The sequence below is a fragment of the Metopolophium dirhodum genome, chromosome 9 (assembly GCF_019925205.1).
Source record: "Metopolophium dirhodum isolate CAU chromosome 9, ASM1992520v1, whole genome shotgun sequence".
Classification (NCBI taxonomy): Eukaryota; Metazoa; Arthropoda; class Insecta; order Hemiptera; family Aphididae; genus Metopolophium; species Metopolophium dirhodum.
Genome location: NC_083568.1, coordinates 19326814 through 19349637, shown reverse-complemented (window position 1 = coordinate 19349637; position 22824 = coordinate 19326814). Strand labels below are relative to the sequence as shown.

Sequence of the window (22824 nt, the reverse complement as noted above, 5' to 3'; positions counted from 1 at the left end):
CCAGAAAAATAGTTTTAAATTTGTGATAAGACATATTATAAATCATGAACATTTATTTTATTCTTTGAACGAAATATAATATTGGCCCATGATATGATTATTTTTATAAACACCAATGTGTGTAGTAAATTGAAAAATATTTAAATATTTTTGTATGTTATCATCATCAATTAGAATATAATTTATGTAACAAAATAGTTTATAAGAATATTCAACGTTTTTAAAAACAAATTTGATTATGTTTAGAAAATAATATTGGATTTGTTAAACAAACTGTAATAATACAATATTATATGTATATTATTATGTATGTAGATCCTTTTAGTTATATTTATTATAAGACAAAATAACAATCTAAATCTTTAAAATCCGATTTATGATTATAATAATCAGTTTAGTACTTTCATTTTTTTAAATATTTTAACTTATTTTAGACTTAAAATAAACAACAATACATATTTATAATATGAAATAGTACCTAACCTAATTATATAATATTATGACAATATTCTATAAATTACGATGCCCTTACTAGTTAACTTTTCAGTAGATATTAAAATAAAAAATATTGTCTTTCAAGTTTCAATAGACACAGCATAGAATAATTTAAATATTTTATGTACCTTCATGTTTAGTTATTTTATACTAAGACAGATACCTAATTACTTTGAATTGACCCATTAACATTTCTTCTTTTTTTTTATAACAAACTTGTCCATAATAAAAAAAGTAGGTAATTAATTTAAGTTAACAGAATCGGTAACTAGTAAATTAAAATATTGAACGTTCAATGTTTGTTATTTTTAAAAATACGTTTTAAAACTTGGGACACACATTTGTCATTCAGGGGACACACTTTGATTTTCAGGGGACACAAAGTGTGTCAGGGGACACGGTATTTTAGCCCCTGAGCCACCCACTTGTATCCTACTGTTCAGCAGTCACTTCCGTTTTTTTTTTATTCAATTGACCTCCCTATTTAAATCCTAGTAAACGAGTTTTGGACAAGTAGGTACCACCTACCTACCTACATAATACCTAACTTATAATTCGTATTGTAATTTAATTACCAAATAAATATAACTTCCCGAACACTGTGTCTAGGGGCACCGCCGGTGGGAGAATGCATTAGAAAGTCTATAAACGTTGGTCTAGTTTCTATAGTTAGGTATGGCATGCGAACAACAACTGAAATAGAAAACCCGAATAATAGATACGTTGCAAATGACAAAGATTTCTGTAAAAGAACATAATATTATGATTTATCAATTGACCATAATATAGCCTACAGGCTATAGGTACCGAGTATATAAGTTATATGGATTTATCATTTAAAATATTTTTTAGTATCATCATCTATGGCAATCGCCAATTGTCGACATATTTCGTCGGAGACACAGCTGCAGCTGATGACAGATCTACTAAATAGTATTATCGTATAATGTATATTTCATTCTGTGCCTCTGTGGTGTTGGATTTATTTTGAAAAGATAAAATTGATTTTATTTTATCTTCCACTGATAAGAATTATTTCGTAGATTACAGGTATCAACTATCAATGTTATGATGCATTTAGTAAATAGTAAATATTAAATAGTAATATATTTTAATATTTTATAATATTTTTATAGTTTTATTTTTTTTGTTATTATTAATATTTGTTGTATATTATTTACAGTTTATGTTAAAAAAATTAAATTGTTAGTGATTGGTTTGTTAAGAGCATTCGTTTTGGTTTATTTATTTTTCTTCTACATTTATATTGTTCATTGAAATTCAATTTTCAATCCATTCATAGCACAAAATTACATTTTTATTACATACGATATTATATTTTTAAAAATGGTCGTAAATAATAGACATAAAAAGAATGTGTTGAATAATTTTAGAACAAATGAGGTAATGTACCTAATATTTGATATTAACTGTTTAGTATTTTAGGATTGAATGGTCGATTAGCTTTGGGCCGTTGAATCACGGTCAACTGTATAATAAGGTCTAATGATTATGTCACCGTGAGGGGAGTGTGTCTGATTTTTTAGCATGTAGTATTTGATCATTAAAAATATAATTTATTATTTATATGACTATAAATATTTAAAAGAGTAAAGTGGGATCTATCCTTAACTGTTATTATAACTTATTGCCATGATAGCGTTTAGCTGTAATATTTTGTTGTAATTAATGGAAGCTAAAAAACAAAATCAATTTGTTATTACCTTTATAACTAATTTGCTGATGTTTATAATTTTGTAATTAATTTTTTTAAGGCTGAATCAGAAGACGTAAGCTTGGAGAATCTGAGTATAAATGAAGTATGTGATAGTTACATTATTAAGTTGTAATTTTTTTCTTTATATTTAATTAGTAGGTAAATCATGAAATACATGAAAAATAAATTATTTGTACAATTTTAGATACAAACAAATATTATAAAACATTCTTGGCAGTATACTGTTCAATTGAATCCAATTACGTTCTATGACAATAATTCAGAAATACAAGTAGTTATCAACTAAAACAAATTAATGCTGATTCTATTATTAAAATTCTATTTTTATTATATTTATTATAGCCAAACAATGAACACCAAGTCTGGAAAGAAACTCATTACTTATCGGTATGTTGCGTACCTACGTATTTTTATTTTTAAAACACTTAATTAATTTGTATTAATCCTTTTAAGTTGTATAAAAATGTATTATCTATATTAAACAAACTTACATGGACAACATTTGATCAGCTAGTAGATGAATTTCAAAAATTGCCAATTGAAAACGTAGAATGTCTTGAAAATATTGCTAATATTGTCGCTCTAAAAGTAAATAAAATGGTCACATTTTTATGAAAGCCATATATAAAAAATTTACTAAATCAAATTTTGTTGCAGGCTTTTGACGAACCTTCATTTGGATCTTTATATGCCTCTTTATGCAGAGTACTTGACATAACTATAAGTTGTCGAAGTGGAAATCATTTAACATACCGGATGTCATTTAAAAAATGCGTAATCACAGTTTGTCAGAATTATTTTCAAAAGCAATGTTTAGATAACACTGACATAGTTATGTCTGTAGAACATGAACAAACTCAAAGAAGACTTAAAATGCAAACAATTGGTTGTGTCAGGTACATTACTTAAATTAAATACTTAAGCAGACATTATAGTATTTTACCCCCATGTATTGCTTCCATCATGCAAATGCACAACATTACAAATTTTACGTTCACAATAATCCATTTTAATCTGTAATTTTTAACTTATCCAGGGCTCCACATAAGATTTTTTTGATATTTTTAAACATTCAAACAATTTTGGATCTTTTATCTGTATGCTTTTCCTATGTGAATTTATTTGTGATAGATCTTTTCCTTTGACTTATTTTCCTAGCTATTTTTCTATGATAACTAAGACATAATTGTTTGAAAATAATATGATAAGATCTTTTTATTTTAATTATTTATTGTTATTAATATTTCTGTTTTTAGATTTATTGGTGAAATTTTTAAACAGTCAATATTATCTCCATACGTTGTTCACTACTGTTTAAAAACGTTGCAATCTAAAACTAAAGAAAGGTCTATTGAATACCTCTGCAATCTTTTAAAAGTAGCTGGCAAAGAGTTAAATGAAAAAGTAGTTTTTATTTTTATTTGCTATTCAAGTATTTTAAATAATTAAATAAAATGTATTAATAATTAACTTTTTTTCAACAATTGCAGATAAGCTTGGAAGATATATTTGAACATTTAATATATTTGGTATCTGACGAAATGAGATCTAAAATATCACCTAGGATACGATTCATGGTTAAGGATGTAATTGAAGTGGTAATGCCTTCAAGAGTATTTTAAATCAAACTATTGATCCTAATACACAATATTAGATTATAATTTACATCATAAACTTTTAAAAAAAGTAAAAATTATATGAATTAAAAAATTGTATTTTAGATTGATTTCAAAACTATTAATATATTTTATGTTTATAGTTCTATGATTTATGAATCATATTTAGTTTTGGCACTTACAACTCTTGTTAAGTTCACCTTTTTGAAGTTGACCATTGTGCTATATTTTGATGTTTGATTGTTAGTATCAGCGTTTACAAAGATAATAACTCGAAATGGACATTTTTGATTAGTGTAATAACTATTTAAATTAATCTGTGATACATATTATTATATTAATACAAAACTATAATGAAGAAAAACGTGAAACCATTTTTTTGGTAATGCCTGTTGCTCTTATTATATCTTAAATTTATATTTTTATATTATATTTAATTACTTACAATAAATTAGTAGAAAAATATGCGGTTTATTGGAATACCATTTATTTTGAAAATACATACAGAATAAACTAGAACCAATTTTTAAAACTGTAATGATACCCACTCATTATAATTAATGGCTAACAAGAGTGATCGTCATAACATTATGTCATTAACTATACAAACTATTCAATTCTCTCTGCTAGGACAACACCCATTCGTCCGATTTCAACAATAGTATTCTGCTGCGTATGTCCCCGACTGTGGTCATACGCAGTGTTGGGTAAATTACTTTTAAAAAGTAATACAATTACTGTTACTCGTTACATTAAATATTTTTATTTAAATTACATTTGTGTTACCCGACATTATTTTTCTCACGCTACTATACTTGTACATTCAAAAAACAAGGCGTTACCAATAATGTAAACTTTTTTAAAAAATGAATTACAAAATCAGTTCATAAAACCATAACGAATAAGTAGTAGGTTCATTATTAATGACTTCATGTTATACATGAACAAAAAATATAAGCATTAATTCTTGGTAACTTTAATATTATTGTTGATTATTATTTATTATAAAAACTTTCGGATTCGTAAATAAATTGTGTTGATTTTTAATTTTTCTCAAATATCCTAGTCCCTAGTTTTTGTCATACATTCTACATTCATAACCTTATTTATTTTAATAATGTGGAAAATAACACGCTACTCCATAGAAATTACTTTTAAAAATTAATTGTGTTACAATCTTGTTAATTTGAATAAAATATAATGAAATTACTACAGCGTTACTTACTGTAGAAGTAATTTTGTAACAGTAATTTGTTATTTGCGTTCCTTTACTATCCAACACTAGCTGGTCATACGTCGTAGACTATCTATTTAGTATAATGTTTTGTATTTTTAAATAATATATATATCCTTTTGAGTATTTCTAATAGGCACATAAATTGTGTATTTGTCTAATAAAAATTATAAATAAATTGACATCAAACCTATATCTTCTCCCTTCCTTGAGGTTGGGTGAGGTTGACCTTAGTTGCATCAGAGTAAGTTGATTTATCAAAAAATTAAATTCTTATGTGTATATAATATGATAAGATAGTAAATTAGTCTATGTACATTATATATAAATAATAGATTATATATTAAAGGTGGCTAAACTTGTTATGTTCTACTTATGATATATTTTTCCTTAAAAGGATCAACTCCCGTATAAAAATATTTTTTATTTTTAAGTATATATAACTACTTACTATTAGTAAAAAAGCATACTTATATAAATAAACATTAAAATATATTAGTATTCTAAATGATTAACATTCTATCTGGTTTTAAGATACTATGTTGATGTAAAAATATGTAATTACTAATTAGGTATGGTAGGTGCAGTGGCGTAATTGCGGGGGGACAAGTTAATACAAATTTAAAGTATCATTTTGCCCCTCCAAATAATCCACATTTAAAAAGTATTCTTGACAAGACTGTTAACATATTATTATAATATTAAAATATTTGTTTTCTCAAATTACTTTGTAAAAGTTTATATTTATTTTAGGTTTCTCTTGTTGAATAATATTAGTGTAGACGTATTGTCAGTGTTACTGTTATCGCAATAATCTTATTATCCGTGATTCAAGAACACGTTACTATTTTGAAATCGCGATTATAACTACAGGAACGGCCGAGCGGGAGGTTAATTTTTTTGCCCCCCCCCCCTTTTTTTTTTTTTTTCTGTTTGAACCGACGGCGTCGCGGGAACTGCTTTCGCATTACTTCCGCGATGCCCCCCCCCCCCCTTAGATTTTTATCCAGTTACGTCACTGTGGTATACCTATATCTAACTTTTGTTTTGTAAACTGAACTCTAATCCCCCAATTATGCATTAACTTAAAGGGGCTTATAGAAACCATTTCTTATTACATAATTATGTAGGCACAATGTACTATGTGGTGGTTACAGATAAACATAAAATGTAAAGTTATATGAAAATGAGTGTTTTACATTAATTTCCCCGCGTTGGGCCGGGTATGGGTTAGTTTTGGGCCTTCATGTAGTAGGTACTATATTAAGGTATCCCTCTACATATTATGTATTAATTATTTAATCATTGTTATCTCTCAAAAAGAATGGGTTACTTACGCTTATGATACTGACACCTAGTAAGCATAAAATTATGTAAGAAAGCTATTTGTATTGGGATTAAAATGCATTTGTAGTGTAATGTAATTGTTGGCAAGCGATTTTTTTTAAGTTTTAATATGGGCTGGTCAAAAATTTTGACCCCTATCGAAAACTGAAATGACGCCACTGTACCTATTAACATTATAAAAAAAATAGTCTATTCTTTGTTTTACTTGAAACTTTAATAGGTAGTATTTTTGAATTGATGTGAGGAAAATTTTTCATAGACATACCTACCCCTTATTGTCTTATCGATTTTTAATTGTGATTTCGAAACTCTAATATTTGATTGTGTACACAATATCATATACATTTATCATACATTCATAACTATACTCCGTTCGCGGAGAGAATGTGGTTACTTCGCGCATACGACTGGTATCGAGAAGTGTGGATTTGGGTGGATGCGGCGGGGTCCGACGCATTTTGGATTGTCCGCAACCAAAATTAAAACATAACTACGTATACCAACAATATTCAACTCTGCAGCGATGTACCTATTTTGCCTATACAATACGCCGGACAACACATTATGTTTATGCGAAGTATGTAAAACTATCAATTATTTAAATACTCATCATCGGTATTCACGACAATACGACGACTTTTAGTCTACGATCTAGATATTACACATTTTACAATTATATATTTTCTTATATTTTTGATTATAATTTATAGTATAATAATAATAAACTTCAATATAAATTGGTTGTTATCGATGCTCACTGTTAGATCGATGAGGTTTCTGAGAAGCCGCGGTTCTTATTTATTTAATTTATATAAATCGACAGGATTTCAGCAGCACATATAGTTTGGCATGATCGCATAAAGTTTCAAGTCCTCATGGTTTTAAACTACCTATATGATAAACTAATAATACAATTTTAATTTTTTTGTTTAAATATTATCCAATTGTAAAATTTTAACTTGATGTCAATCAAAAAATTGTACTCGCTAGTATTCTAAACATTTTGAAGTTTTAAGTATCATAAGTGTCACCCAACTTAAGTTATGCAGGCAGATGGAAATAATATAGCAAATGTATGGCACGATATGATATACGATTTATTAATAGTCAATGTATAAATATAATAGTGTTAAATTTAATAATACAATAATAATAAAAATTAGTCTACGCGGTGAGGCCGAGAGGGAGGAGATTAATTTGTTCTGTCCGCCGCGGAATTCATTCATTGTACGAGAACGAAAACAGCGAGCCTCGAGTGGGGTCGTTGTTTGAGAACACGTCATGATTGATCGAATGCTTGAATTACGAGGGTATTTATTTTTTATATAATAATAATATGTATGTATAGACTACGAATAATAACGATTTCGTTTTGTGGCTTTTGGCGGCGCACAGAAACAGTAAAAATTAATACAAAAATATGAAAAATTACATATAACTACGCTGCAAAGTCGCGATATACATAATATTTTGTATGACAACAGGCCGGTGTGCTATTATATATTATAACTGCATGACAAAATTATTATTACATAATATTATGATTCTTTTTGCAGACTATAAACGCTAATGAGTTTAAAAATTACAAAAGTAGGCGTCGTTAAAAGCGATTTGATTATAAAATAGATTTAAACTAAATAATAAAAACAACGTTTTTTTTTTGTTTTACGAAATTATATAATATTATTATTGTTGTCTTAAGCGGCGCCCGCGGTCGTTGGACTGCAGTGCGTTCTGTTCGTCGATCGTATTATTCGTTTCTTTGAATGATATTGTTGACGTCGTGTCTGAAAACAATAAAACAAAAGGCAAGAAATCAGAATACGTCTGGTTGTTGTGTTTTTCGTTCGTCGTGTTTTTACCACTCCGTTGTGATTGGCCCGCCGTCGACATAAGCAGAAGCAGTTTTAAACAAAACAAATTATTATTTTATACATAATTTGGTGAGAATAGCTTTTTCAAAAAGACATATTGTTAAATGACTGACACGTACGTGCAGGGCCGGATTCACGCCTAAGCCGGCAAATTGTTGGGGGCGGAAAATTTTGTAAGAAAGTGAATAAAAGATGTATTATTGTTTATTAGAATTTATAATTATTACTTGTTTTGTTTGTAATGAAATAGTATCTATTAGTAATAAATTCTACATTTTTATTCTTGGGGTAGGCGTGGCATATTTAAAAGGGCCTAGGGCGGCACCTGTTCCAAATCCGGCACTGCGTACGTGGCATAGATAGTGATGTATTTGTCCCGTACAATGAGGGTAAATAATATTGAAAGAGGATACTGAATCGGACGTGTTATGGATTAAGATAATGCTATATTGTATTATTGTATCCTTGGCATCCTTTTGGATCACACGTATATTGTGACACACGTATTGTGTCCGTCTTACAGGCGTTAGGTATCTTACGCATGGCAAATTTGAGTTCAGGCAGAATCTATTTTGTGTCATTAATTTTAATGCATAAGGATGAATTATTGAACAAATCATTAAATTTAAAAGTAAAAATATTCTCCAATGCATCTCGTAGACTATTAATTGATTTACTTTTTAACGAAGCATGAGCATTTTAAAATTAATACTTTCCATAGTTAATATAATTCACTTGAAAATTTAAAAATCAACAAAACCCCTACGATTCACTATAATATTATATGTATATAATTAGGTATTGAAACTATCATCATAAAATAAATTATTCTGAACTCATATTTGTATAAAATATTATTGTATTTACTATTTTCTTAACAAGTGTCAAGCTCAAGAGTGTCTACAAGTCCTGACAGGATCACTTTTAAAAAAAAAATTTTTAAAAATATCGACCACAACTAAAGCAGAAGAATCAGAGTTGTTCTCGGAGATTTACAACACTCATGTCGCGTTGCATGAAAAATGTGTTAATTTAATGGTTTAATAATACAATTTAAAGAACCAATCTTATGCTACTATGTCATGTGTGAGGGACCATTAGCTCACTATTGATTCATTAAATATTTAGCGATTGTTCATGCAACCCGGCATTAGTGGCAGTAAAAAGAAAACCAATTACTAACTATAGACGTATATAGGTGCGTATATGTAAAAATATGAAAATATTAACCGATAAAAGACATTTATTGCTTTAAACAAATTTAATAACTAAGTGTATATTATTATAATATACGTCATATACACAAACGATCGCGAGTGCCGTGCAAGTCGTGACAAAAATTGAACATTATTATCTAATTAACATTATAATATAATTTTCCCTTAGCACAACATAATATTATCGCAACGCGTTAGAACATTAAATATAGCTGCTTGTTGATTTTGAGTGGTGCGATTTTAATGTTTACAAATTTTAGCTATCTAACCTAATATTATAATATAATATAAAATTAACAAGACTGTGAATTTGATAATACATTAACGTATATTTGTTTTGTGTTGTTACTTTATAGAAGAAATTAGAATGTCGGTTAAAATATTTTGTTTCGCTATAGTGGGATATAAAAAACTTATTTATTGCATATTATTCTTATTTTTGGTAAGTTATAAATATTAGGTAATGTGTTTTTGGTTTGGACAAAGAACCGAATATAATCGTAATAATACCTACTGGTAAGGGTTTTTGTTTTTGTTAAAGTTGACCATAGACGCTTGTCAATGAATAAAATAAATTCCGAAGAAAAAATGTCAAGTGATTTAGGTACCTACCGAGTAGGTACCAATCTCTCCTATACTTATGTTATTTTTGTTTAAACGTAGAAAATAGGTATGTATTATAAATAATATAATTTAATAAAAAAAAAATAAGGCAGTTAACTAATATACCTAACCTTGACAAGACTCGTTTACATCAGTTTTGCATATTTTGGGGTTTTCGTGGATATTTTGATTGTTTTTAATATACAAGTGCATGCGCCATGCAAATTTATAACAGTGTTACTTAGTGCATTTAATTCACAGCCTTGATAATAACAATAAATATGGTAAATTCGACGTGCCAGCTATTTTTATCCTAACGACGTCTGTGACGTTAGGTGTACGCACTATAGACTAGACAAGTGGTTTTCAACCTGGGGGGTCGCGAATGATAGGTTTGGGGCTCACCCCAAATAATAGACGAAATGATTTTTTAATAAATAAAGTGAGAATGAAATGGTATCTGATCATACAAAACTAGTACTTCATACCTACCATTGATTATAGAAATGACTATGATTATACTGAAGTTAGGTGTTATGTGTTAAGTTAGGTGTTATAGTTATCCCGTGGTAAAATATTATTAAGAATTTTTGAGCTTAAAGATGAAACACAAATTTTTCTCCTTGAACATAAAAATACACTCGCAGAACACTTCTTAAATGAAGAATAGTTAGCAATTTTCAGTTACCTTGCCGATATTTTTGATAAGTTAAATAGGTAGTCTAAATTTAAGTCTTCGACGTAAAAACACAAATATATTAATTCTCTCCAATAAAAGGGATGTTTAAAAAAAAAAAAAAATAATATACGTTTATGGATAAATTATATTTATAATGAAAACTTTGAAATGTTTTCATGTTTTTCAGAATTTATGAGTGACAATGAAGTATTTGATATTAAAAAATAAAAGACATAATATTACTTCATCTCAAAAATTTGGAAATTAATTTTAACAGTTTGACATGGTTTGAAAAGTTTCCAAAAAAATATTTAGGATGGATAAGAAATTCATTTTCTATTAATATAAATGAAATGGGTTCTGATTTAAGTTTAGTTATGAAAGAGCCAAAGAGGAACTAATGGAGTTATCTTCCGATGAAAACCTGCGTATAAAGTTTAATGAAATTACAAGTGATAAATTTTGGATTTCTGTATAATCAGAATACCCAGAATCGTCAAAAATAGCTGTATCAACACTTCTACCATTAGCATCCACTTACTTGTGGTAAACGGCGTTTTCAGCTATTGCAGTAATAAAAAAACAAATATCGGACAAATTTAATGTAGAATCAGACTAATTTCTTGTCAGGTGGCATTGCTGGGAGCCTTCCTACTCAACAATTAATGTTCCTATGTCAAATGTTATTTTAACCACGCTTACTTATTATACCTTGTCGTATAGATTGTAAATAATATATATTTTAAAATAAAAAAAAAAAGAATCAGATTTAAAAATAGCAGTCTCTAATATAAAACCTAATATGGAATCAATTATATCAAAAGTTCAAGCTCAAGTATCCCATTAGCACGTGAATAACAAGTTAAATTGTACATTTTCTAACTTTTATGTAAATATGTATTTGTTTATATTTTAATTTATTGTATAATATGCTTAACGCCTTAACACGTTTTAAAATAATGTTGTATTATAATTAATTACATTTTTAATAGTTAATTGATCAAAATTGTATATTAAATATATAAATATTTTATCGGTAATTAAATCAAATTTGGATGAATCAAACAAAATTTTTTTTTAAAGGGGCCGCATTACAAAAAAATAAAAATGGGGGGTCACGATCCGAAAAAGGTTGAAAACCACTGGAATAGACACTACCCTGTAAATTGAAATGGTTTATCGCGAATATATACGTTTCGAGGATGCACAATAATATTATGACGTAACAGGTTTCACCGGTTTTGGCTAAAACGAAAACATTAGTTAAATCTTAGATCGTAATAAAAATACGAAATTGTACACAATCAAATTTATTTTTGTTTAAAGTTCTAGCATTGGCATAATTAGAGGTGGAAGGCGATGCTAAAATTCTTAAACTATTAAAGACACCAGTTTTTTAGGTAGATCAAATTTAATAATCGCGGATGGGCAATGATTTTTAAAATTATTTTGTGCTATGTTTACATTAATCATTAAAATAAATATTACTAACAAAATAAGTGTTATTATATTCTTTATAATTAGGTGCTTCTTAATTATTTTTATGTATCCGTATTTTTAAATACAATATAATATAAGGAAATTTTTCATAAAATCGAATTCAAATTAAACATAATTTTCTTTCACTGCCCCCTGTTGTCAAACACGCGAGAATTACTTACTCCAACAACAACAACAAAAATCGACCAGCATATTTACCGATATGATAAACTCACATTATAAACATCAGATTGTAGAAGTAATAAAAAAATCGTATTTTTATATTTCCTCCTCGTGAAAAAACAATTTTGTCGTTCATCATTATATTAATTGTTTTCATAGAGTACCCGATGACTGATGTAGATACTATTTTTAAATCATAATTAATACAAGATTGATACTAATAAAAGGCAAGAGCACGAACGTCGAATACATTATAATTCCTTTTAGCATCCCCCTATATAATTGCACCAATGCGATAAGTTGTCACTAATTGTTAAAATTATGTGCGAAAACTGAGAGACGCGTGTTTACTGCGTTTTTTTTAAAAAAGTTTAAAAGTATATATTATACAGACTTACAGAAGCGGTGGTAGATCGTAGGTACCTATATATAATGTGTGTAGGTTATCGAATACATCATACCCCGTCGTTAACGTTACATGCCTTATGCACGTTTGGGCAATATTATTGAGGGGAATGTATCCGTCATTCAAAATTGCATGTTTCCATTAAATTATAATACAAAATATAGATATGTTTTTGGCGTAAAATTGACTTAAATTTGACTCTTTCGTTTAAAATGCCTTAATGACATCTTAAGTAACAAACGTTAATATTATATAGGTACCTATACATTATTATATTATAAAAAAATATAAAAGTTAAACGTAATAAAATTTTCTATGCCTAAGTCTTTATGTGTTTATTATTTTTTTAATGCATTTTTACGATGTGCAACGAATAACAATATCGGGTGATACATATCTAATAACTATGTTTTTCAGTCGGACGGTGTAAAACGAAACGATTTGCGAATAATTATATTAACATTTTTTACAGCCGCCGACTCTTGATATACACGTATCAGACAAAATACATATTTTCATATAATACTTATAATAAATACTTATTGTAATAGCACTTATTATAAATAAGTATATATATACAATATACATAATATACTCTATTATGGCACATAACATAAAATCACAACCAGTGTGGTATATAATATATTAATTTATATATATACATAGGATAATAACATATTGGTAAAATGGTAATATTTTCCCACGGAACGTTATAAATTAGTCAACAATAATATCAAAAACAACGTAGTTAACATAAGCCTTATGCTAAAGTTATTGTGTGTACAAAAGCATTCGTTATTGGTGTCGGACACAACGTTTCCGGTTTCGTTGAGGTCCGGCCACGCGGGGTCCGTGGGCCACCGCGGGTCCACCTGAAACACCACTTGGTCGTTAGTGGTTTGTGTGAATATCAACGAAGACGGTATACGCCTCAAGTCGTTCTTTTTATAATAATAGCTATGAGTCGTAAACGAAAACGATCGATGAGTGTTATTATAGTGTTATTATTTTATTACCCGTCACGAGTCGTGGAAAAGCAGCGTGTCGGATAGACAAAGATAAAATAAGATAGTATTAGCTTGGGCAAACAAAAACATAATCAGGGCTGTGAACATAATGAGTTTGAAAGTTTTTTTTAAATTGTCTTATTGCTCTTTTGTAGAAGGAATTAAGTTCTTTAGAAGAGTTTTTTACTGCGCTAAATTCACAGCCCTGCGAATAATATTTTATATAATATTAATGCACATGAAATAATATCGTCCATGGTATGACGTAATTTACCTGTTACACGAAGCAACGTTTTTGCCGGACAACGACTTTTGGCCCAGATTCACGTATCCCGAGTCCTGGACACGCACGTCACCGATACAACCCTCATACCCTTTGTAATGGTTGTCGTTCGTCGTCAGTATGACTTCCGGTACTCCACCTGTGTAAAAGAATTCGCTTTTTTCAAAACTCAAAAAACCACGGACATGTTTTATTTATTTTTATTAAAACCACTAAGGAGTAAGGATCGGCGTCAAGTACCTATGTTAAGTTCCTGATTATTGACATCTATGATTTAAACTTAAAAAACGCTAATTAAATAAAAACTTCCCTACACACTTGATATTTATAATTGTTTTTACTACGATTCAATACATACAAAATAAAACCTAACATTAATTTCATTGCTTGATAATAACTTATAGTAGTTACCATAAAAAAATCTACAACTTAATTGATTTGAATACATAAGTATAAATTATAGTACATTGACATTAAAAATATAAGTAGATAAAATAATTTTAAATTTAAAGAATTGATAAAAATGTGTTTCAATGAGTGAGGGGTCGTCACGACTCCCTAGGCCCCCTTCCTCTGACTAAGGTAATAAATAAGCTGTTGTGACTTACCGATATATATCAAATCGGTGGCTTCCAAGAGCTGTTGGATGTCCACGTCGCGTTCTTTACCGTACTCTGTGGTCGACCTGTCCAGTTCCAGAGACCATTCGGCCCCGTTCCCGCGGATCAATATCACGTGGGGTTCGTTGTTGTTGACGTGATGGTCCGTGGCTCGGATTGCTGGTGTCGATCTGCCTTGGAACCTGTGACTCAGTTCCACGTAGCCGTTGACGACTGCAAGACGAGACACGATTTATATAAACGGAAATTAGTATTAATTCGATAAAAAAAAACAACTCAAAAATTAAACTGAATTTGAAACGATTTATTATTAATATATATAATTGACGGTTATTCGCTCACTCGAGATGGCGATGTAATTGTCGACCACTCCGTCGTTGTTAGGTTCTTGGCCTTGCCAGTACAACAGACCGTTGGCTGAGTCTGTGGTGAACGTCATCGATATGGAATGTTCCCTCTTGTTCCGGTCCAGTAGGCTGTTTTCCAACTGCAGGTAACTGTTGCCGCTAAAATTGGCTGTGATGTCCAACACCACCTCTGCGAAAAAATTCCGCGTTAAAAATACAAAAATAAAAATAATAGTCTACCACGATCAATACGCACTTTCGTTGCACGTCGGTCCCGAATGTCCGAGAGGGCAGTCGCACCTGTACGAGCTCGAATCGATGTCGGTGCAGATGCCGTCGTTGAGACACGGTTTCAGCGTCGAACACAACTTCGCTTCGACGTCACACTTCGGACCACTATATACACAAACACGTATAACCACGTCCCATTTCAGTATTATACACGACCGGTAAAAAAACATAATCATAATTGTTCAATTCGATCGCAATCGGTTTACCTGAATCCGTTTTCACATTCGCATACGTATTCGTAGTGCTTTGGCGCGGTGTGGCAGTTAGCGTAATTCTTGCAGTGGTTATATGAACAGGCGTCTCCCCGAGCAACTACACAGTCTTCAGTGTTCGCGGAATCCACGGTAGAACTTATCATGTCCAAGTCCATTCCGGACACTTTGAGCTGAAACGGACGTTTTGTTTATTAATTGGCCATTTGGTCTAAGCATACACGATGCGCATTGCCAGGCATAGTGTTTCAATTTTAAACGTAAAACATGGTTGGCTGCCAATTATGTTACTTGCGCCTCAACAATAATTCCAATATTACCGGTACATATTTATAATTTCTTAAAGGTTACTTGCGTCCCGAAGAAAAAATGTATTAATTATTATGTTATTATTGTAGTGACGGACAAAATTATAAAGATAATTATGCGACGAATTGAAAGTTAAATAGTTATCAAATATCAACTTATTGCTGTTAATAGCCAAACATTTCTTCGAAATATTAAATTATAAATAATGATTGATTTATAGGTAATTATTTATTGATTTTTAATTATTTATTTTATTATATTATAGTGGGAAGTAGGTACATACAACTATAATTAAATTAATTTGACAAACTTTGATCACAACTTGAAAGAAGTTTTAGTTTGATTATACTTTCAAGTTTTTATGTAGGTTTATTATGATTTATAAAAAAATATATTAATGTGTTATACCTATATATTATGTCAGTAAATAAAAATTAATTTGACTTCGACCTAATTAGAACTCGCGAGTAACGTAACGGGTGTATATCGAGTGTAATTAAAATGTATAATAATAATAGAAACAAAAAAAAATTTCGAAGCAACCTATATGCCAAGATTATGTAAATATAGATATAATATAACGTATGGTATGTTGTGGACACGATAGTTAGTCCAGCTTCAACTATCTTAGTAGGTTAGCATTCAACACAAATTTCAGATCTTCGTGATTTATAAATAATTATAAAAATCAAACATCCAAAGACTGCAGACATTACCATTTTTATGCATCCTTTGAAATTGTTCTCGACTTCCACGGATTTAGCGATTTTCACCTTGTACGAATCGTAACCGCCCACGAACAGGTGGGTTTTCAGTTCCAAGGCGTGCATGTTACCGTTTTCGATGGATCTGATTGGCGTTTCTTTGTTGACTGACAATTTGCATTCCTGCGTTTCCGTGTTACGGCTAACGGTTATCGTAGTCCACTCTCCAATTTCCAAATTTTGTCTGCTTCGCAACATGGACGTCATACCTGAACGGAATTAAAGAGTTACAACACGTCGTTTCAATAACAAGTATAATACTATAAGTAAGATCAATATAATATCATAAACAAAATAATAATGAGGGCTCGGGAATTATGCGACATACAATTTTTGAAATATTATTTTAAAATGCACTCAAAAAGTTGGAATATATAATGAAAACAAACATATTTTTACAATATTACCTATGCATATTTTGATTAAAAAAAAAATCGAAATATGTGCTAAAATGTTTTAAATTTTAAAATCAAACTTGTACTGGATCATATTCGTCAAAATAATTTTCAGAAAAAATAAGCGAATTTATAATTTACCGAGCTCTGCCGGTTATAAACTTTTAACATACCGGCCACGGTGTAGCGGAATTCCACTTGTCTGTTCTTCAACGTCACTGACATGAATTGGCCGATTCCTTGGTGGTTTTGAGCGGCGTACAGAATCACACCGTCAGTCAAGGACGCCGGATTGATTTTCAGGGATATCATTAGTCTGAAATACGCGAAAACAATACGATTAAAACATTTGCTGACTACTATTAATAAACGACGCATGTAAATCATTAAAGCAATATATTTTGGGTAAGAGTGTTTTTTTTTAAATACTTCTGTTGCGAAGTCGGTGCCGGGTACGCTAGATAAGATTTGCCCCCGAAATACGGTTCGACGATTTCAACGGAACGTTCGCATCTTTTCCCGAGCGTGCCGATTTTACATTTGCATTCGATTTCTTCGTGGCCGGCCAAACATTCACCGAGCCCACAGATACCTATAATAATCGCAAACAATTTCAATATCAAAAATTATTTACTTGTTGCACAACGAGTCAATTTTTCCAAGTGCGATTTCGAAAAACCTCTCCGACTTACCCGGCGTGCAAACTTCACTTATCTTGTCACAATACTCGCCGCTGTAGCCGGGTTGACATATGCACGTGTACCCCTGTCTGGTTTGGGCCTCTTGGCAGATACCTTGGTTCAAACATTGATTGTTGGAACAAACATCACACGTGCCCAAACCTTGTTTGTCCACCGAGTCCTTCATCAAGTTGTACGTACGGGTTTCCGATTTAAAACCGCTGACGCAACCTGTAGAGAACGGTCGGTATGATATTATTATATTGAGAACTATATATTATGCTACAGTGCCAATGGAATACCAAGTTAAATTAAAATTGTTTTCAAATTTGTTCATGGCTTATAGTAATATGATTATTGATTATGTAATGAAATGTATGCACGTATTGTTCGAATAGTGTACAATGTTATACATGTATAATACATAATACCTAATATGCTTGCATAAAAACAATTTTTTGGTTCAACTTCAAAAAAAAACCTTGAATATCGAATATATTGGTAGTTTTGTTTACCGTTAATGAAATATTAAATAGGTATATAGGTTCTTACCAATTTCATAACAATTATTAAATCATTATATTTTTATCACTTAAAATGTTGATAATTGATATATTATAAAGGAGATTTGTTTAAAATTTAAGTTTTTGTGTGGGGGCTAACGTAAGTACACCGCGGGTTTGTAGCCGTTGTGAGCGCTTACCGATGAATCCGGTTTGGAATCCGACGTCTTTGTGTATCGACCCAAAGTCGGGCACTCCGCCAATGTACAAGAGTTGAGACAAATCCATTCCTTGGAACGTGCCCGGACTGACGCCACGGTACGGACCACGTTCGTCGATGTACATGTTACCGTGTTTTTTAACCCTTTCGAGCCTAGCCACGTGCCATTCGTTCAATGTCACAGGTTCGGTCGCTTTTATGATCGCAGCCCCAGATCCGACGTCAAAACGGAACTCGGGAATACCGTCACGGAGCCCGAACGAGAAAAAGTCGCCCGAACCACCAGGTTTCTGACCGTTGTACAATATCAATCCTTAAAAAATAATGTAGCAACGAGTTTAAAACCGATAAAAGAAGGGTTATATTGTTATTGTAACGCAATAACAACGTACCATCGTTCATTTCGGGTTTGAAGTGAACTTCGATGTTTAATTCCAAATAAGTGTTAAGGAGGGTCGGGAACGCTAGGTAGCTGTCGGTGCCACGGAATGAGGGTACGATTCCGGTGACGACAAGCACCGTCGGGATATCCATTCTCATCATTTCGTTTGAAGCTGTGCAAAAGTACAGACCCGCACTCTTTTCAGTTACGTTGTACAGCGTTAAGTTTCTCTAAAAATATTGAAAATTATTAATGGTGGCAAAATGTATTTTATACATCATGTCTTACGCGATCGTATATAGGTTCCATTTGAGGTCCAAATTTGGCCCAAGAATATTCAACTGGCAGCGATAGATCGCTGTTACATTCTATTACAACAGATTTTCCGTATGGCGCGTACTTGGTACTCACTGATGGCGAAGCCGCATCGGACGGAGTCGCTATGTAAACGAAAAATACCATTAAAATACAATTCATATAAAGTGAACACCTTATGTCTTGAAACACTTACGAAAATCATAATAGGTAAAGCAATTCCAAGGAGCGTCATTGTATAAATTTATGGTTAGACAGTTTTTAATTAATATAAAGAAGTTATAACTTACGCGTAACGGTCAACTCGTAATCTTCAGTGACGATGTTATTGTTTTTATCTCGTTTCGTACATCTGTAAGTTCCTGTGTTCTCTGGTCTCACGTCATTAAGCCTGTAGTGGTTAATCCGATGTTATTAAAGATTTTTAAAATTTTAATCATCACTGAGCGATTTGATTAAACCCATAAATAACGCACTTGATTACGGATCCTAGGTTTTCAACATTGTTTTCCATGTCGTCGTTTACTTTGGCCCACGTAATTTCACTGTACTCGCTAGCGCTTGCGTCATCGGTCCAAATACACTCAAGCTCTAGAACGTCACCGATGTACACCGTTCCTTGGCTGGGCTTAATGTAAAGACCAGAGTTCCGACCTTTACACAGTATATGTATACAAGGTTACGTTTGATCGTTTATAATATCAAAACACAAGTAAGTACTATTAATATAAGACAACCGGTAATATGTATAAATGTCTTTTACAGTTTTACCTGAGTTAGGTTGAAATAATATACGGATCTATATATAATGATTAATGGTTTATATACAATATATAGTTAGGTTAGGTTAGGTATAGTGCTTTCTTGATGAGTTTAATGTATTGAAACAAAAATAACTATTATAGCCGTAAGCATTTGAGCATTGTATGTACATTTATTTATTGGACAAGTGAATAGTACCAGTGTGGTTGATTAGTGAATTCTTAAAAATCAAGAAAGCAAAATGTAAGTGTACCTATAAGTTAGTTATGAAAAAAAAAAACACGGGGACAAACCAATTCTATTTTTCTTCTCCAAACACGAATCTTCTTCGTCCGAACCGTCGGAACAGTCCGATGTGCCATCGCAATAATTTATAAAATTAATGCATTGCCCGTCGTTACAGCGGAATTCGTCAATCAGACAAGATGCTGAAGTTTTGTTAACATAGACAACCACCATCACCAAAAGCGAAAACCACAATAGAAGTTGACAAAATCGTGCAAGAAGTAATAAAATCATATAATATTAAAACTAAAATTTAGCTATAACATAAATTGGTGCATTATACATAAGAAAAGTAATTATGATAAAATATGTATCGTCTGCAGAGACAACACAAAATAATAACAATATTGTGCAGGACGTGTTACAAAGTTGACACAAGTACAGTACATCAATATATAATATACATAGGCAGTTAAGGAAATATAATTGTTATACATGTATAAAATGCCTATAGTTTTTGTATTTATAGTTCTACTTACACAAAGCAGTGTTTTAGAATAAAAAGTGTAAAGCGAAGATAAATAAATTAAAAAGCGCAACATAATATTTAAAATGTGACTGTCTAGTTTTAATTGTATTCAGAATGATTCACTAAGCATGCCACCCCATTTTTGCCTATGGTAATGAATTTATTCAAATTCTGATTTTAAGAATTTTAATTTTTCAAATTCTTGTGATTTTTTGTACTACTAAAGGAGTGTTCTGGGGTTGTACACACTTTTGTTATTAGAATGAAAACCCCCCACCCTTTTATATTGTAAATTATTTAGTGGATAATTTTGATGTACTTGCTTTAAAATTTGAAAGAGTAATTTCTCAATTATTAAAATGTTTATATTAAGGGTAATAGTTCTTGCAATAACTCTTAAAAATGTTTCCACAAAAATATTATAAAATAGATTTAATATTTATTTTATTTTTATTTTAAAATAGTAAATGCACTGAATATTGGATATAGTATTTAATATCCTTGGAACATTTTTATAAGTTATAAATGTTGATGGATCAATATTAATTACTAAAATGTTCAAATCACAATAGCCCCCATATTTTCCAAACCCATTATCATGGACCTTTTATCCTTAATGATATATGTTAAATAACTAAAATACTAATAACTAAAAACTAAAAATATCTGCATTATTGAATAAAAAAGGTATGCGCATTTTCGGTGAATCACCCTGTACATAAACAACAAATAAACAGATACTTGTGCATAGTAAAAGTGTAAAACTTTATACTTGAAACGTATAATCATAGTCTTATACCAGTGATGATTAATAGTGAAAAATTGTATAGTATGTTTTTCAGTAATTATTTACAGACAAACAATATAGAAGTAAAGAAACAGTCACATATATGTACTACATACCAACATATATTACACGCATATAACGCATCACTAATTATTCTAAAAGTGAGAAGTTAATAATTATTAAATTAATCTAGATGATGAAAATTGCATAAAATCCCAAAGTGGATAGTTCACATACTAGTATACTACGTTTAGATTCGACCAGTGTATTGATTGTATTGAATGTACGATGAAATACACTTTATATTTAAGTCAATGGTAGTAATCAAAAAGTTAGGTCAAACGTTTACAATATTGAGTAAAGTTACATTTATATATTATTTCTACAATTTTGTACCAGTGTAAATATATTATATTGTAAAGTTAATTCTCAATATAAGGTATTAAATATAAAATAGATATTTCAAATTGTCTAGCTAGAAGAAAATGTTTTATGTAATAAAATTCAAGTATTTTTTAATTACCACCACCAAATTATAATTCTTCTTTAAGAAAAATATTAAAAAATGTACAGATATGCGTTCTATATAAGATGTCCATAACTTAAAAAAAAAGTCTAAACATAATATGAAATAATAAAGATACCAATACTATTAAGTATTATTTAAATAATATTAATTGTTGTTTATGACTTACGGAGAACACGGAGATCTATGTAGTCAGTAGTTGTGCCGAATGGACTATCGACTTTACATAAGTAACGGTCAGTGTCATTCATATGTATATTTCGTAAGCTTAGTATTTCCCCTCGTAATTGACTATCATATGGAAGTGGTGATCGGGTACGACTCCATTTTACAGTGTATTGCTGTTGAATGTTTATAAACATCGATAAGTATAAAGATCTATTTATTATCAGTTATAACTGATGGTATTACTCACTTCACTTGATTTGGGTAGTATACACCGGAGATTAGTGTTTCCGCCTTCAAATACTTCTTGATTGTGATCAACAGCTCTGATGATTGGAGCAGGATGATCTCGTGAGTTATCTAAACAGTATAATTTAAAAATTACATTGTATAGTTCAAAGTTAAACTGTTTATCAATATGTATCTCATAAATTTATGTACTCAATGTTTTATTTATTCTTTTACAATGTATTCATTTAAGTTTTACCGTTCACTATGACTTCAGCAACAGATTCAGCTTCTCCGATGTTGTTGACAGCCTTACATAAATATCTACCAGTGTCTTGTTCAGTGATGCCATTAAACTACAAATAACAAAATAAAGGTATAAAAAGGAATTAAAAAAAATATA

General features: G+C 30.4%; 2 protein-coding genes across 13 annotated transcripts in view; one reads left to right on the top strand and one right to left on the bottom strand.

Annotated features, from left to right (window-relative positions):
- The first annotated feature begins 1579 nt into the window (after positions 1-1579).
- LOC132952024 (eukaryotic translation initiation factor 4 gamma 3-like) lies at positions 1580-4314 on the top strand. 2 transcript variants are annotated; one of them, XM_061024137.1, is made up of 8 exons: positions 1583-1899; positions 2271-2315; positions 2418-2504; positions 2576-2620; positions 2687-2821; positions 2891-3129; positions 3490-3637; positions 3724-4314. In XM_061024137.1, the coding sequence occupies exons 1-8, from the start codon at positions 1843-1845 to the stop codon at positions 3853-3855; spliced, it is 888 nt and encodes a 295-aa protein (XP_060880120.1). In that variant the 5' UTR covers positions 1583-1842; the 3' UTR covers positions 3856-4314. The 2 variants fall into 2 exon arrangements, with proteins under 2 accessions (XP_060880121.1, XP_060880120.1); XM_061024138.1 differs by lacking the exon at positions 2687-2821 and having other exon boundaries at positions 1580-1899.
- A 3190-nt stretch (positions 4315-7504) lies between these two features.
- Positions 7505-22824, bottom strand: part of LOC132951827 (basement membrane-specific heparan sulfate proteoglycan core protein) — a 168558-nt gene continuing 153238 nt past the window's right edge. For 10 of the 11 annotated variants that reach the window (XM_061023819.1, XM_061023818.1, XM_061023822.1 and 7 more), the window contains 19 exons: positions 22681-22777; positions 22444-22553; positions 22198-22369; positions 20255-20389; positions 19676-19853; positions 19490-19590; positions 19173-19324; positions 18895-19114; positions 18483-18815; positions 17792-18010; positions 17529-17691; positions 17273-17415; positions 16657-16913; positions 15626-15804; positions 15385-15524; positions 15124-15318; positions 14770-14994; positions 14153-14300; positions 7505-8217 (listed from right to left, as the gene is read on the bottom strand). In XM_061023819.1, coding sequence (XP_060879802.1) covers positions 8181-8217; positions 14153-14300; positions 14770-14994; positions 15124-15318; positions 15385-15524; positions 15626-15804; positions 16657-16913; positions 17273-17415; positions 17529-17691; positions 17792-18010; positions 18483-18815; positions 18895-19114; positions 19173-19324; positions 19490-19590; positions 19676-19853; positions 20255-20389; positions 22198-22369; positions 22444-22553; positions 22681-22777 — 3204 coding nt within the window. In that variant the 3' untranslated portion in view covers positions 7505-8180. The remainder of the gene's footprint in view (positions 8218-14152; positions 14301-14769; positions 14995-15123; positions 15319-15384; positions 15525-15625; positions 15805-16656; positions 16914-17272; positions 17416-17528; positions 17692-17791; positions 18011-18482; positions 18816-18894; positions 19115-19172; positions 19325-19489; positions 19591-19675; positions 19854-20254; positions 20390-22197; positions 22370-22443; positions 22554-22680; positions 22778-22824) is intronic. The other variant, XM_061023823.1, reaches the window with a different exon arrangement.